This window comes from Phyllobates terribilis, unplaced genomic scaffold, assembly GCF_046119375.1.
Source record: "Phyllobates terribilis strain yellow unplaced genomic scaffold, ASM4611937v1 Scaffold_11__3_contigs__length_659146591, whole genome shotgun sequence".
In the NCBI taxonomy this organism is placed as follows: domain Eukaryota; kingdom Metazoa; phylum Chordata; class Amphibia; order Anura; family Dendrobatidae; genus Phyllobates; species Phyllobates terribilis.
Genome location: NW_027362771.1, coordinates 559,198,784 through 559,217,351, shown reverse-complemented (window position 1 = coordinate 559,217,351; position 18,568 = coordinate 559,198,784). Strand labels below are relative to the sequence as shown.

The window sequence follows — 18,568 nt, the reverse complement described above, 5'->3', positions numbered from 1 at the left end:
TCATAGAGCATCGTATTCTCTATATTTCACATATAGCTGTATAAAGACTCTTATACCATCCTGCACATTATACAGCACATACTGCGCTCTCTAGACTAACAGACATGTCTATTCTCTATATACAGTGGTGGCCAAAAGTATTGGCACCGCTGCAATTCTGTCAGATAATACTCAGTTTCTTCCTGAAAATGATTGCAATCACAAATTCTTTGGCATTATTCTCTTCATTTAATTTGTCTTCAATGAAAAAAACACAAAAAGAATTGTCCTAAAGCCAAATTGGATATAATTCCACACCAAACCTAAAAAAGGGGGTGGACAAAAGTATTGGCACTGTTTGAAAAATCATGTGGTGCTTCTCTAATTCGTGTAATTAACAGCACCTGTAACTTACCTGTGGCACCTAACAGGTGTTGGCAATAACTAAATCACACTTGCAGCCAGTTAACATGGATTAAAGTTGACTCAACCTCTGTCCTGTGTCCTTGTGTGACCACATTGAGCATGGAGAAAAGAAAGAAGACCAAAGAACTGTCTGAGGACTTGAGAAACCAAATTGTGAGGAAGCATGAGCAATCTCAAGGTTACAAGTCCATCTCCAAAGACCTGAATGTTCCTGTGTCTTTCGTGCGCAGTGTCATCAAGAAGTGTAAAGCCCATGGCACTGTGGCTAACCTCCCTAGATGTGGACGAAAAGAAAAATTGACGAGAGATTTCAACGCAAGATTGTGCGGATGGTGGATAAAGAACCTCGACTAACATCCAAACAAGTTCAAGCTGCCCTGCAGTCTGAGGGTACAACAGTGTCAACCCGTACTATCCATCGGCGTCTGAATGAAAAGGGACTGTATGGTAGGATACCCAGGAAGACCCCACTTCTTACCCCGAGACATAAAAAAGCCAGGCTGGAGTTTGCCAAAACTTACCTGAGAAAGCCTAAAACATTTTGGAAGAATGTTCTCTGGTCAGATGAGACAAAAGTAGAGCTTTTTGGGAAAAAGCATCAACATAGAGTGTACAGGAAAAAAAAGAGGCATTCAAAGAAAAGAACACGGTCCCTACAGTCAAACATGGCGGAGGTTCCCTGATGTTTTGGGGTTGCTTCGCTGCCTCTGGCACTGGACTGCTTGACCATGTGCATGGCATTATGAAGTCTGAAGACTACCAACAAATTTTGCAGCATAATGTAGGGCCCAGTGTGAGAAAGCTGGGTCTCCCTCAGAGGTCATGGGTCTTCCAGCAGGACAATGACCCAAAACACACTTCCAAAAGCACTATAAAATGGTTTGAGAGAAAGCACTGGAGACTTCTAAGGTGGCCAGCAATGAGTCCAGACCTGAATCCCATAGAACACCTGTGGATAGATCTCAAAATGGCAGTTTGGAGAAGGCACCCTTCAAATATCAGGGACCTGGAGCAGTTTGCCAAAGAAGAATGGTCTATAATTCCAGCAGAGCATTGTAAGAAACTCATTGATGGTTACCGGAAGCGGTTGTTCGCAGTTATTTTGGCTAAAGGTTGTGCAACCAAGTATTAGGCTGAGGGTGCCAATACTTTTGTCTGGCCCATTTTTGGAGTTTTGTGTGAAATGATCAATGATTTGATTTTTGCTTCATTCTCTTGTGTGTTTTTTCCTTGCAAGCAAATTAAATGAAGATGATAAGACCAAAGAATTTGTGATTCCAATCATTTTCAGGAAGAAGCTGAGTATTATCTGACAGAATTGCAGGGGTGCCAATACTTTTGGCCACCACTGTAGCTCATATAGCATCTTACACCATACTAATTTCTATATACATATACAGCTCTCTAAAGACCCAAAGACCATTCCACTCTCTATATACCACATATAGGTCTCTATAGACCCATAGACGATCCTACTCTCTATATGTCACATATAGCTTTTATATTGACCCATATACTATACAGCTCTCTATATATCACTTATTTCTCCATAGACCCATAGATCATCCAACTCTCTCTATGTAACATACAGCTCTCTATAGACTGTGACAAAGTCACTGGTAGAATACTGGAGGGGAGATATGTGTCACTGAGGCTATTAGCTTCAGTGATGTGAAATGTGGAAGTCTTCTCCTGCATGATAGGTGCAGAGAGGGTTAATCAGCCATATTTAAAAGGGGGTGTTTTATGAGAACAAAGATAGAGCGGGCGGGAGGTCATTCACCATATCTCCACCTCAGGGTGTGGTCTGGGCTATAAATAGCCAGCCTTTTGACTCAGGTGTGGGTCAGTATCTGGACAGACTTGCTCCAGGGAGGAGCTTGCATGTGTTGTGCTGAACCGTGTGTGGCTAACCCTGAGTGGCCGGACCCCGGCCAATACATGGACTGTGTATTTTGTTTTGCCGTTATGCCAAATGGGCTGTGTTTACTTTACGAACTCTACGTTGGTTTATGATGTTTTAATAAACCAACCCGAAATTTAAAGAGACAGTGAGACAGTGTTCCGTGTCTACCTTCGTGTACATCTGAGAAAGCTGCTTTACCACAGGTGGTGTTAGAATTGCGGGCAGCGTTCCCAGCGAACATGTGTGACTGTTATAAGAGGTGCTGCATGTCCTGGGTGAAGACTGCAATAAGCCAGCAAGTGACGCCGAACAAAATGGAGGAACTTATTAAGCATCTGGTGCAAGCACAGCAGGCAGAGCACCAGCAGCAGCAGCTACAGCAGCACAGGGAGCAGCAGCAGCAACAGCAGTTGGCGCAAAAGGAGACCACTAAGATGCTTATGCAGCAGCTCCATCTCCAGCAGCAGCAACATGACCAGCGCCGACAACAGCAGCAGCAGATTGATTTGCTCACTGAGGCGATTCGTGGCATGGCAACAACTCAAACTCTAAGGTCAGTAGACGACTTTTCCATCCGGAAGGCGGTAAGGGGAATTCTGCAGAAACTGACCCCGGGTGATGACGTAGAAGGCTTTCTGATGCTATTTGAGAGGGTCGCCGAGAGGGAGAAGCTTCCGCCAGAGCAATGGGCAGAGGTGCTGGCGCCAAGACGCCAAGGAATATGGAAAATTAAAAGCTGAAATTTTGGTTGGCTTGGGGGTTACGATGACTTCAGGGCGCAGCGGGTCCACCACTGGGCATATCACCGTGAGAAACCCCCTCACTCGCAAATGTTTGACTTAGTGCACCTGGTCCAAAAATGGCCAGAGTCCTCTACCCCTGCGCAAATGGTAGAGCGAGTGGTTATGGACCGGTTTGTGAATTCCCTGCCAAGGGCAATACAGACTTGGGTTGCCCAGGGTGATCCCCGGAATGCTGATGAACTGGTTGGTTTGGTCGAGAGGTATCAGGGGGCCGAGAGCTCCTTGGGAAAGCAGCACACCCCATACTGGGGAACTCACCAGGGAGCGGAGGCCCAAAAAGGGGTAGGGCATCCAAGGTCCAATGCGATGGGGGAGGTAATGCCCAAGGTCCCTGCCGGAGATATTATATGTTGGCGATGTCACGGCCCAGGCCATATAGCCGCCTGCTGCCCCCTGACTCCAGAGCAAATGGATTGTTACCTGGGACGCCGGCGTTCTTACTATGCATACCCCGCCTGCAGTGTGGACTATCAGCCCGGTGAGGGGCCACAGTTATGTCCCGTGACCATAACTGGGGTACTGGTTGCAGAACTCTTGGACTTGGGGAGTTTGGTGACTCTGGTAAGGGCCACACTTCCCCACCAGTTGATTCCCGGAAAAACCATGGGTGTATGCTGTATTCACAGGGAAGCCAAGGACTACCCTGTGGCCAGGGTGACCATAAAAAACTAACTGTGGGGATGAGTCCCATGAGGTCAGGGTGGTTAAGGACCTGCTACACCCAGTAATAATAGGGTGAGACTTTAGCCTGTTATGGGACTTATGGCGGAAAGCAGGTGTATCACGCCACCCAGGAAGGAGCCGATTCCACCATGATGAATCCCCAACACAGTAGGAGACTGATGAATTCCCCGTGTGTCCTTGCCGCTGACGAGGACGAGGCGGTGACCCCAGATGCCGAGAGTTCTGAGTTGGGGGTTTCTGGCGGAAATTTTGGTACTGCACAGATGCAGGATCTCACATTGAAAAATGCCTTTGAGCATGTGTCTGTAATAAATGGGGTTGCTCAAGAGCTGGGGTCTGATACCAGGTTTCTATATTTTACAGTAAATGAGGAACTCCTGTGTCGGGTCACTAAGCCGAGAGGGGAAGTGGTCGAGCAGTTGGGTGTGCCGGGTCCCTATAGGCGTAAGGTATTAGACCTGGCCCATTCTCATGTCTTAGGTGGGCATCTGGGAGTAGAAAAAACTGGGGAGCGGGTCCTGCAGAGGTTCTACTGGCCTAGATGTCACAGAGAGAATGTTAATTACTGTTGGTTCTGAACTACCTGTCAGCTAACTGCTCCAGTGTCCCATTTCTGAAGCCCTCTAGTGCCATTGCCTATTATAGAGGTCCCATTTGACCGGATTGCCATGGACCTTGTCGGGCCCTTGGTTAAGTCTGCCAGAGGGCACCAATACATCCTGGTAGTGCTGGAATATGCAAGTCGGTATCCGGAGGCGGTACCACTGAGAAACTCCTCCACCAGGAGTATAGCCAGAGAGCTAGTCAATATCTTCTCCCGGACGTGCCTGCCAAAGGAGATCCTCATGGACCAGGGAACTCCTTTTATGTCCAAGGTAATGAGGGAGTTATGTAAAGCTCACCAGATTACACAGCTCCAGACGTCAGTATACCATCCGCAGACGGAGGGCCTAGTGGAGAGATACAACAAGACCTTGAAGTCTATGCTGAAGAAGGTTGTGGAGAAGGATGGGCAAGATTGGGATTGCCTACTGTATTACCTGCTGTTCTCCATCAGGGAAGTTCCTCAGAGCTCTACGGGATTCTCACCATTTGAGCTGCTATACGGACGGCACCCTCGGGGACTTCTCGATATAGCAAAGGAGACCTGGGAAGCAGAGGTTACACCCCACCGGAGCATCATTGAGCATGTCACCCAGATGCAGGACAGGATCCAGAAGGTGATGTCGATTGTGAAGGAGAGCCTCCTCAAAGCACAAGAAGCCCAGGCAAGGTTTTGTCTACAATCGGGCTGCAAAGCTGAGACAATTCAGCCCTGGAGACCAGGTGTTGGTGTTAGTACCGATGGTCAAAAGTACATTTCTGGCAAAGTGGCAAGGGCCATACAAGGGGGTCGAGAAGTTGAGTGGCGTCAACTATAAAGTCCACCAGCTAGGAATAAGGAAGCCGTACCAGAAACACCACATCAACCTGCTTGGCGAGACAGGGAGCAGGCGGAAGCTACCTGTCTGGGGGCCAATCCTGAATCCAGGCTCGAGGATGTCACAGTGGCAGAGACACTGTCACCGGTCCAAAAGCAACAGTGCCAAGAACTGCTTCAGTGAAACTGAGACCTGTTTTCGGAGTTGCCAGGATGTACGCAGGTTGTGGAACATAAGATCTTGATGGAACCACATGTACGGGTGAACCAGAGGCCATATTGAATCCCCGAAGCCCGCCGCTAGGTGATCCCCAAGGAGGTGCGGAGAATGTTGAACCTGGGCGTCAATGAGGAATAAAAGAGTGGCTGGTCCAGCCCCATTGTTCTTGTGCCGAAGCCTGATGAAGAATGGCGGTTCTGCAATGATTACAGAAAGCTAAATGCAGTGTCTGAATTCGACACGTACCCGATGCGCCGGGTAGATGAACTTATTGAAAAGCTAGGGCCAGCCACTCTGGACCTAACGAAAGGGTACTGGCAAATTCTCCTGTCTCCAAGTGCAAAGGAGAAGACTGCCTTCTCTACACCCGACAGGTGTTTTCAGTACACTAGATGCTGTTCGGTCTACAGGGAGCCCCAGCTACCTTCCAGAGAGCCATGGACAGGATCCTAGTCTCGCACAAGAAGTACGCTGCCGCTTACCTAGATGACATCGTGATATTCAGCCCAGATTGGGAAAGTCACCTACAGATGGTCCAGGCGGTTCTGGATGCGCTGAGGAAGGCCGGCTTTACCATAAACCCGAAGAAGTGCACTATGGGAAAAGAAGAAGCAAAATACTTGGGCTACATTGTCGGAAGGGGCGAAATAAAGCCGCAAGTGAAGAAAGTGGAAGCAATCCAAAGTTGTCCGCAACCGGCCTGCAAAAAACAGGTTCGAGCATTTCTAGGACTTGTGGGATACTATCAGCGGTTTATTGAGAATTTCTCCATGACAGCCGCACCCCTGACCGACTTGCTTAAAGGTACGAAGATGGCAATGGCCAAATGGTCTTCTGAGGCGGAGATGGCGTTCCAAAAATTGAAGCTCGCTCTGTATAAGCAGCCGGTTTTGATTGCACCAGATTTCAATAAGGAGTTTATAGTCCAGAAGGATGCTTCAGAGGTCAGAGTAGGAGCCGTGTTGTCTCAAGAAGTAAACAGGGAGGAACATCCCATTTTATATCTAAGCAGAAAAACTCTCGGCCTGTGAGAAAAAGTATGCTATTGTGGAAAAAGAGTGCTTGGCCATCAAATGGGCAGTTGACACCCTGAGGTATTACCTATTAGGCTGGAAGTTCAGGTTAGTGTCAGACCATGCACCCCTGAGATGGATGAGAGAAAGGATGGAGAAGAATGCCCGGGTGACTAGGTGGTTTCTAGCGCTCCAGGACTTTAGTTTTTGGTGGAGCACAGGCCCGTGAAACTACATGGTAACACAGATGCCCTGTCCAGACTTCCATGTTTAGCAAGTGAAGGTGCCAAAACCCCTGGCTTTGGGCAGAGGGGGGGATATGTGACAAAGTGTTCTTCTGCATGGTAGGTGCAGAGAGGGTTAATCAGCCATATTTAAAAGGGCATGTTTGATGTGAATGGCCATAGTGCGGGCGGGAGGCCATTCACCATATCTCCACACCTGGGTGTGGTCTGGGCTTTAAATAGCCAGCCTTATGACTCAGGTGTGGGTCAGTATCTGGACAGACTTGCTCCAGAGAGGAGCTTGCATGTGTTGTGCTGAACCATGTGTGGCTAACCTTGAATGGCCGGACCCCGGCCGATATATGGACTGTGCTGCATCTTTGTATTTTGTTTTGCCATTATGCCGAATGGGCTGTGTATACTTTATGAACTCTAGGTTGGTTTATGACGTTTTAATAAACCAACCCGAAACTTAAAGAGACAGTGTTCCATGTCTACCTCCGTGTACAGCTGAGCAAGCCGCTTTACCACAAGACCCACAAACAATCCTACTCTCTATTTACCACATATAGCTCCATACAGACTCTTCTTCTCTCTATTATATACACCTCCCTATTGTCTCTTACATTCCCTTTAAACCACATATAGCATTATTAGGCATAATAAAAAAATATAATATATATCAAACACAGCTCTCTACAGACTCTTATAAAGATAACATATGACACATGACTGTCTATAAACAGCACTTTAAATAGAGTAGGGTAGCACCGTATATAAAATAGGGTAGCACTTTATATTCAGTAGGGTAGCACCTTATATAGAGTAGGGTAGCACTTTATATTCAGTAAGGTAGCACCTTATATAAGGTATGTAAGGGTGATAATTAGAACAGAGCACTAGGTTACATATAATAACGTGAGATATTAAATAATAAACGGTACATATATCATCCATATTGTAACCTGCCCATCGGATTATTATAAGGCCTATCGTCAAAAGATACTAACAAGAGGGTGCCAAAGGCAGAAAGAAAACAATCAAAAGGCCCATCATGGTGAGAAAAATCAAAAAAACTTTATTATATATAATATACAGGAATTGTGGTGAGGAAGGGAGCAAAATACACATTTACATAAAAAGTATTTTTAAAAAAGCAGATGCACAACATGTCAAAAGCAAGTATGACACCACTCCAAAATCGTGCACAAGAGAAAGGCACAAGCACCGAAACGCGCGTCGGGGTTAACACATGCGGAGGAAGGTCTTTAAAGATTTCTATTGAGGTAATTATGGCCGGTGGTGGCCAAGTGTGAGGTCAGGGACATTGATATATACATATTTAATAGCATGTTATTTACTATACTAATATGTCTCCCTCTTTCTGTCATTGGCACCGGTCCATTCTATTTATAGCTGAGGCCGAGCATGATTTTGGAGTGGTGTCATACCTGCTTTTGACATGTTGTGCATCTGCTTTTTTAAAAATACTTTTTATGTAAATGTGTATTTTTGCTCCCTTCCTCCCCACAATTCCTGTATATTATATATAATAAAGTTTTTTTGATTTTTCTCACCATGATGGGCCTTTTGATCGTTTTCTTTCTGCCTTTGGCACCCTCTTGTTATATAAGGTGTGGTAGCACTTAACATAGAGTAGGGTAGCACCTTATATAGAGTAGGGTAGCACTTTACAAAGAGTAGGGTAGCACTTTACATAGAGTAGGTTAGCACCTTATATAAGGTATGGTAGCACCTTATATAGAGTAGAGTAGCACTTTACATAGAGTAGGGTAGCACCTTATATAGAGTAGGGTAGCACTTTACATAGAGTAGGGTAGCACTTTACATAGAGTAGGGTAGCATCTTATATAGAGTAGGGTAGCACCTTATATAGAGTAGAGTAGCACTTTACATAGAGTAGGGTAGCACCTTATATAGAGTAGGGTAGCACTTTACATAGAGTAGGGTAGCACCTTATATAGAGTAGGGTAGCACTTTACATAGAGTAGGGTAGCACTTTACATACAGTAGGGTAGCACTTTACATAGAGTAGGGTAGCATCTTATATAGAGTAGGGTAGCATCTTATATAGAGTAGGGTAGCACCTTATATAGAGTAGGATACCACTTTACATATAGTAGGGTAGCATCTTATATAGAGTAGGGTAGCACCTTATATAGAGTAGGATAGCACTTTACATAGAGTATGGTAGCACCTTATATAGAGTAGGGTAGCACTTTACATAGAGTAGGGTAGCACCTTATATAGAGTAGGGTAGCACCTTATATAGAGTAGAATAGCACTTTACATAGAGTAGGATAGCACTTTACATAGAGTAGGGTAGCATCTTATATAGAGTAGGGTAGCACTTTACATAGAGTAGGGTAGCATCTTATATAGAGTAGGGTAGCACTTTACATAGAGTACGGTAGCATCTTATATAGAGTAGGGTAGCACCTTATATAGAGTAGGATAGTACTTTACATAGAGTACGGTAGCACCTTATATAGAGTAGGATAGTACTTTACATAGAGTAGGGTAGCACCTTATATAGAGTAATGTAGCACCTTATATAGAGTAGGGTAGCACCTTACATAGAGTACGGTAGCATCTTATATAGAGTAGGGTAGCACCTTATATAGAGTAGGATAGTACTTTACATAGAGTACCGTAGCACCTTATATAGAGTAATGTAGCACCTTATATAGAGTAGGATAGTACTTTACATAGAGTACCGTAGCACCTTATATAGAGTAATGTAGCACCTTATATAGAGTAGCGTAGCACCTTATTATATAGCCTATTGTTAGGTAATAATGGTTATGCTAGGATCAATCTAGGGCCACTTTACGACTTTTGTATACATGTAATATAATACACTAATATAAAACATTATGTCATGCCATACGAACCCACCTTATCGTTTTCCACAAAGTCCACGAAGGAGGTGCGCTCGATCTCTATGGGCTGTCCCTGCCGGTCATAAAGCGCCAGCACAAAGTGGAAAAAGTTAGATTTCCGTAAGTTGGAAGGCGGTTGCTTCTCAAAATGTGCCCGGGATACTGCGACCCCACTGCAAAGTGCAAGGATATAAGATGTTACGGACGCAGACGCTGCAGAAAGGTCACTGTATATAGTCTTGTGTGTGCAGATAGAAAGACCATTATTACATGCAATAATTAGTTATTATACATCTCCAAAGACATCCTGATAGGGAATGTAGATTGTGAGCCCCAATGGGGAGAGCAATGATATCTGTACAGAGCTGCGGAATTAATGGCACCAAATAAGTGAAATAAATAAATGAAATATACTGCATATTAAAGGACCATTGTACACATATATAATACACGTCCCCTATAACGACAGCAGAGGTCATGTGAGCAATGGCATATAGTATATACACTGCACATACACTACAATATACTGCACACCGCCATCCACTGCACCAGGCATCCATGGGTGATACGGTATATACGCTATCATGGAGGGTATTGGTAGGGAAAGGGTTAAATGTTCTAACAACGGTGTACGATACATTTATCGCACCTTAACATATAGAACTTCTGTCTGGAGATGTTGCTCCACTTTCTGCGCCTCCTCCGCACCGGAATCAGAGTGTGAATTTATTTGAGACTTTTTAAAAACTGCGGCAATTCATAAACCTGGACAAGATCTCATTGGCCCAAGCTGAGCAGGTGACCACCTCCGAAACGCAGCGGAAGCCGCGATAAATCACCAGAAGTCACACATTTTGTGAGGAAAAGCAAATGCCCAAGATTCTGTATTTTATTGGCTACAGAAAATTGAGATATAAGACTTGATACTGTACATTAACCCCAATCCTAAGCGTCACTTCATGGGTATCCATATGTTCTAGGTGTTCTGTAATACTAAATGCTAGATAGATAGATAGATAGATAGATAGATAGATAGATAGATAGATAGATAGATAGATAGATAAATAGATAGATAGATAAATAGATGATAGATAGATAGATAGATAATAGATAGATAGATAGATAATAGATAGATAATAGATAGATGATAGATAGATAGATGATAGATAATAGATAGATAGATAGATGATAGATAGATAGATAATAGATAGATAGATAGATGATAGATAGATAGATAGATAGATAGATAGATGATAGATAGATAGATAGATAGATAATAGATAGATAGATAGATAGATAATAGATATATGGATGATAGATAGATGATAGATAGATGATAGATAGATAGATAATAGATAGATAGATGATAGATAGATGATAGATAGATAATAGATAGATAGATAGATAGATAATAGATAGATAATGGATAGATAATAGATAGATAGATAGATAGATAGATAGATAGATAGATAGATAATAGATATATGGATGATAGATAGATGATAGATAGATAGATAGATAGATAATAGATAGATAGATAGATAGGTAATAGATAGATAAAAGATAGATAGATAGATAGAGAGATAGATAGATAATAGATAGATAGATAATAGATAGATAGATAGATAGATAGATAGGTAATAGATAGATAGATAGATAGATAGATAGAGAGATAGATGATAGATAGATAATAGATAGATAATAGATACATAATAGATAGATAGATAATAGATAGATAGATGATAGAGAGATAGATAATAGATAGATGATTGATATATAATAGATAATAGATAGATAGATAATAGATAGATAATAGATAGATAATAGATAGATGATAGATAATAGATAGATGATAGATAGATAGATAGATAGATAGATAGATAGATAGATAGATAGATAGATAGATAGATCCCATAGCTTTGCACACACTTCTCTGTTGCACTGGAGCACTACATGTACACTTGCAGGACTTTCTTGCCGAGCACCATTAGCCTCCACTCCAGCACACAGCGCCCCCACAGTGTCGGGGTGGTGAGTGCAGAAGAGGACAGTGATGTTATGGAGCAGCCTCTCTGACCTGCAGTTATATACGGGGGGCCACAGCTCGGCTCCTGCAGAACTTTACCCTGGTAAAACCACCAGCGACGTCTCTGCCGGCAACAAAGTACAAGGAGGAGAGTGCGGAGCAGCCGGCATCTGTGCTGAGCCCGACCAGACTGCTGCCCCCGCACTGCTGTGTACTGTATAGTATAGAACATATAGTGTATAATGTATACAACATATAGTGTATAATGTATACAACATATAGTGTATAGTATAGAACATATAGTGTATAATGTATACAACATATAGTGTATACAACATATAGTGTATAATGTATAGAACATGTAGTGTATGATGTATGGGGTATAGTGCAAAATCCCCAGGAGCAGAGTCCAGCACCTGGTGCAGGGGATACACTTGGATTATGGAGAGTATACGATATTATATATATATATATCAGCCATGCTTCCATTAGTTGTATGTATTTATACACATACAGCTGCCTCCAACTGATCGCCATGAAATATCTAATCCTGTCCAACAGGACATTTACTGGTGCGGTTATTTGTAGATGTATCAATGGTGGAAGTATAGAGATAGATAGATAATAGATAGATAGATGATAGATAATAGATAGATAGATAGATAGATAATAGATAGATAGATAGATAATAGATAGATAGATGATAGATAGATAGATAATAGATAGATAGATGATAGATAGATAGATGATAGATAGATAATAGATAGATAGATAGATAGATAACAGATAGATAGATGATAGATAGATGATAGATAGATAGATAGATGATAGATAGATGATAGATAGATAGATAATAGATAGATAGATGATAGATAGATAATAGATAGATGATAGATAGATGATACATAATAGATGGATAGATAAATAGATAATAGAGAGATGATACATAGATGATAGATAATAGATAGATAGATAGATAGATAGATAATAGATAAATAGATAGTTAATAGATAGATAGATAGATAGATAGATGATAAATGATAGATAATAGATAGATAGATGATAGATAATAGATAGATGATAATAGATAGATAATAGATAGATGGATAGATAGATAGATAGATAGATGATAGATAGATAGATAGATAATAGATGATACATAATAGATGGATAGATAAATAGATAGATAATAGATAGATAGATAGATAATAGATAGATGATAGATAATAGATAGATAGATAATAGATAGATAGATAGATAATAGATAGATAGATGATAGATAATAGATAGATAGATAATAGATAGATAGATAATAGATAGATGATAATAGATAGATAGATAATAGATGATACATAATAGATGGATAGATAAATAGATAGATAATAGATAGATAATAGATAGATAGATAATAGATAGATAGATGATAGATAGATAGATAATAGATAGATAATAGATAGATGATAGATAGATAGATAGATAGATGATAGATAATAGATAGATGATAAATGATAGATAATAGATAGATGATAGATGATAGATAATAGATAGATATGAGGTAGGTACATACATAGATTGCGCTAATTCCGGCTCACTTTCTACAAATCTTTTCCAATAATTGCCTGAATTATCCACATTTTGTATCGGAGACTGTGGAATTATCAGGACATTATGAACACTGCGATTCCTTCCGCTAAATCCTACAGGTTCTCAGACTCCTGTGCGGGAACAGTGCGCGCGGCAGAGAACTGTGCGTGGAAAGCCCACGGTGCGGGAGGGAACAGCAGATGTACAAAGCTATATATTACTATGTTTATTACAATCACTAGTCGTGTCATGTTCATTCCTGCACTGTGTGTATATATATATATATATATATACACACACACACACTGTCCTATACTATACTGATAAACATAATATGAATGAGGGTTATAATAATAATATCATCATATTCCTGCTGCAGGGAGGAATATCTGAAGTTCTTTCCACTGATACATGATTATAATATACAGCCCTATGATATCGCTGATAGATATATTGATATAAAGCTTATAAAGCACATTACCACCACAGTATCCACATACTCGTAATAAACTCCTACGTATAAATGCAAAATCCAGATATATAATATAATAATACAAGATTAATAATACTATTGTAGCATCCATATATAATAGTAATACAATAACACATTATATTAATATAATACACTAGTCCACAAATTGATAGCCTATTCTGGTATATAATAGTATTATAATAACTCAAAGTTATTTATATCAAAATTATGATTCTTTATATCATTACATCAGAATTGATATATTATACTAATGATATCCTGCCACATAACATCACTATAAGGTCTTTATATATAAATAAATATATATATATATATATTTTATATATTGCAGTGGCATGGTGGTGAAATTATTAAGAAGATGTCAATTAGTATTGAGATGAGGTATAAAAGATTGCTCATGTGTTCACACATTGCGGTAGGAGGTAGTCCTGTTATAGTCGGTATAATCCCCTATTATATTGATTTACTACAGTAAGGACTTGTATAATAAGTTATAATAAATAGTACAATGGCCGAAATACATAATAATTCTCCATATGAAGATGATGTGTTGGTTGCTGTATATTTTATATAAAGTTTTTGGCAATGATTTACTGTACAATAACCCTAAATCCAGAGGAGCAGACTGCACATAATATGTGATTCATTACTAATTTCTATTGAATTTTCATAAACCGATAGGGTCAAATATTACAGATATTCAATATTACTGCAAATATTATTCATTTTCCTGTAGTCCTATGTAAAATCACAGATAAAAACACTATGATATTCACCATGACTTATGTCCGATCTGCTAAATCTGTGTATATGTAGAACAGTACTGTAAGCTTTCTAGAATAATGTTATATAATTGATATGAGGCAGATACTAGAGATAGATAGATATATAGATGATAGCTAATAGATGATAGAAAGACTATAGATAGATAGATAGATAATAGATAGAGATAGATAGATATAATATAGATAGATAGAATATAGAGAAATGATAGATAATGGATAGATAGATAATAGATAGATGATAGATAGATGATAGATAGATGATAGATAGATAGATAGATGATAGATAATAGATAGATAGATAGATAGATAGATAGATAATAGATAGATAGATAGATAGATAGATAGATAGATGGATAGATGATAGATAATAGATAGATGATAGATAATAGATAGATGATAGATAGATGATAGATAGATAGATAGATGATAGATAATAGATGGATAGATGACGGATAGATGGACAGTGTATAGCTATCAGTTCTAGGAGGAGCTGTCCCCAGTCTCCTCTCAGTGATGGATTCTTGGAGACTTCTTGGGATCCTGTAGTAGTGATGAAGTTCTTACAGAAGTTTCTCGGCTGCTGTGGCTGCGGGTTTCTAGATGTCTATCAGACAGATCTGGGGACATTAGCGCCTGTGATGTGAGGAGTCTCCGGGTGACAAGCCCCTGACTCCGGCCACCATGTCCCCCGATCCATCCCTCCGTGTGACCGGCCTCTGCGACCTTTCGCTCTCCAGCTGCCACGATGATCCTACAAGCTCCATCATTTATTGGCGGTGCGAGGTCTTCACCCCTTTGTTGTCTTCCAACCCTGACCCATCGATTCCCAGCATATATGATAATAACAGTCAGTGACCGAATGGGAGTTGTAGTCCCAAAACTTCTTGTAGGGTATGATGGCCCTTCTACCCGACCTGTAGTGTTATGGCAGTGACTTGCTGGGACTTGTAGTGTTATGGTATGGTGTTGCTGGGATTTGTAGTGTTATAGCAGCGTCTTGCTGGGACGTGTAGTGTTGTAGCAGTGACTTGCTGGGACCTAGTGTTATGACATAGTCTTGCTGGGACTTGTAGTATTATGACAAGGTCTTGCTGGGACTTATAGTATTATGACAAGGTCTTACTGGGACTTGTAGTGTTATAGCAGTGTCTTGCTGAGACTTGTAGTGTTATAGCAGTGTCTTGCTGGGACTTGTAGTGTTGTAGCAGTGACTTGCTGGGACATAGTGTTATGACATAGTCTTGCTGGGACTTGTAGTATTATGACATGGTCTTACTGGGACTTGTAGTGATATAGCAGTGTCTTGCTGGGACTTGTAGTGTTATAGCAGTGTCTTGCTGGGACTTGTAGTATTATGACAAGGTCTTGCTGGAACTTGTAGTGTTATGACATGGTCTTACTGGAACTTGTAGTGTTATAGCAGTGTCTTGCTGGGACTTGTGGTGTTATAGCAGTGTCTTGCTGGGACTTGTAGTGTTATAGCAGTGTCTTGCTGGGACTTGTGGTGTTATAGCAGTGTCTTGCTGGGACTTGTAGTGTTATAGCAGTGTCTTGCTGGGACTTGTAGTATTATGACAAGGTCTTGCTGGAACTTGTAGTGTTATGACATGGTCTTACTGGAACTTGTGTTATAGCAGTGTCTTGCTGGGACTTGTGTTATAGCAGTGTCTTGCTGGGACTTGTGGTGTTATAGCAGTGTCTTGCTGGGACTTGTGGTGTTATAGCAGTGTCTTGCTGGGACTTGTAGTGTTATAGCAGTGTCTTGCTAGACCTTGTAGTGGTATGCCACGGTCTTACTGGGACTCGTAATGTTATAGCAGTGTCTTGCTGGACCTTGTAGTTCTCCATCTTAACTATACAATACATATATATAATGCAATACTACTGTGTCTCCTGCCAGCTCAGATGCCAGTGTATGGAGAGCTGGACCCTGGCAGCTTGTCCACCATTATCCTAAGTGATGGCTATGGATGTCCTACTACAAGCTCCATGATTGTGTATCGCTGCTATCCTGGGACTTGTAGTTCCCCACCTCCTGGAGAGACTTACATCTCAGCCATTAGAGCATGCAGTTGGTAAGAAAGTTTCTGTGCCCAATGCCCCTCCATCTCTTACCTTTGAGCTGCCACCTTGGCATCCACAACTCCAACATTCCTCACCCAGGACCTGACAGGATCCATGCCAATGCCAGCTGTAAGTGCTTTGTCTCTCAGGGTAGATCCTCCTCTTCCTAAAGTGTCCTGGACCCCAAACATTGAGAGCTGGCAGCACACAAGTTTTGGGGAGGTGCCACTGTCCTCCACATGCAGCCTCTTGCCAGCCCCCTTGTCACCTGCTCGCACAGCACAGCAGCAGCACAGGGTGACCCTGGATCCTCTGCCCTGTACACTATGCACTGAGACAGCATCAGCTCAGAGCATGAATGAGCCCCCCAGAGGGGAGGGACCACCCTGCATCCTTCCTCTCATTGGGCAGCTCCTTGTACAGGACCCTACCCACAGGCTGGAGCCATTAACCCTTGCAGCGCTGCAGCAGATGCACTGACACAGTGACTAGCAGAAGAATATTATATCATTGGAATAAGCATCACTGTGATCTGATTTATCACTGCACCGACCCCATTCTCAAAGAATAGGAGGAAAGTGCACAGATTCAATGAAAAAAAAAACAACTAATATCAAACCTAAACTAATAAAAGGAGAGAGTGCTCGTCCTAGGAGCTTACAATCTTGCAAGAAAAAAGAGAAGATACAGCCAGAAAAATCTTGGCATCTCCAAAAATGAAACTTTTATTATACAAATCAAAGAAAATTCAACAACAAGGAAACAAGTCATTAAAACCATTTCAAATAGTAAAAAAGGCAAGATATTTCCATTTTTACCATATGATAAAGATAAAAACTGGAAATGAACCCCCCATTTAATGTCCTAAACCGTTGGCTATTAAGAAAGTGAACCCCATATAACATCTAAAAAAAATCACAGAATATATAAATGCCTATAAGTTGTGTGGAGTACAGGTAAAGATCATATAAAGGGGGAAAACAAAGGTCCAACGCGTTTCGCTGGTAATGACCAGCTTCCTCAAGGGCGAGCTTAGGAGGCGGTTACAATCTAAAGTGGATTGTAGGAAACTACAAAACTGCGAATGTATTTGCTACAAAATGTACAGAGACGCCTGAAGAAAGTGAAACACAAAGGGTTTGTTTCTTCTTCCTACAGGAACAGTGCCTCTCTAAATCTTTGGATGTATTTGGTATTGGTTCCAGGCACAGACATGGACAAGGGTGGTGCTGTTTCTGGGAAATCACAAAAGTTTACCAAAGATTGAACTTAATACATATATTATGGAATTGCTACATTGGGAATTGCCTGTATCCTTACTACATAGCAGCAGATACAGACCGCCATACCCCCATAAGGTATTTAGTCCCTTTTATTGGATATATCAAAATATTGGGGATTTGTTAGATGAGTCACATGTTAAGTGAATATATACTTTTATGTTGGCCCCATATAAATAAGAGTATTATTATTAATGCCAGGGAAGAAAGCGAAGTCATCGCCCTCATGAAGGGTCAACAGCTTTACATTCACCAGAGCAAGTTAGTAACAAGTAACCATGAGACCCCACAGCAAAAAAATTGTGGTCTCTTCCCTCATGCATACAGTGATGTCACTATACAGATATAAAAAAACAGTGATGTCACTGCATATAGACAAAGTACACAGTGATGTCACAGTAAAGAGATAATAAACACAGTGATATCACAGTACAGAGATAATAAATACAGTGATGTCACAGTACAGGGATAATACACAGTGATGTCACAGTACAGGGATAATACACACAGTGATGTCACAGTACAGAGATAATAAACAGTGATGTCAGAGTACATGGATAATAAACACAGTGATGTCACAGTACAGGGATAATAAACAAAGTGATGTCACAGTACAGGTATAATACACACAGTGATGTCACAGTACAGAGATAATAAACACAGTGATGTCACAGTACAGGGATAATAAACACAGTGATGTCACAGTACAGAGATAACACAGTGAAGTCACAGTAAAGAGATAATAAACACAGTGATGT

General features: G+C 41.2%; 1 protein-coding gene across 2 annotated transcripts in view; it reads right to left on the bottom strand.

The window, feature by feature from the left end:
• The window catches only part of EBF2 (EBF transcription factor 2), a 166,216-nt gene extending 149,325 nt beyond the window's left edge, over window positions 1-16,891 (bottom strand). For both annotated transcript variants that reach the window (XM_073654072.1, XM_073654073.1), the window contains exons 1-2: window positions 16,582-16,891; window positions 9,595-9,751 (exon numbers count right to left, since the gene is read on the bottom strand). In XM_073654072.1, the coding sequence (XP_073510173.1) occupies window positions 9,595-9,751; window positions 16,582-16,721 (297 nt within the window). In that variant the 5' untranslated portion in view covers window positions 16,722-16,891. The remainder of the gene's footprint in view (window positions 1-9,594; window positions 9,752-16,581) is intronic.
• Between the last annotated feature and the right edge of the window lie 1,677 nt (window positions 16,892-18,568).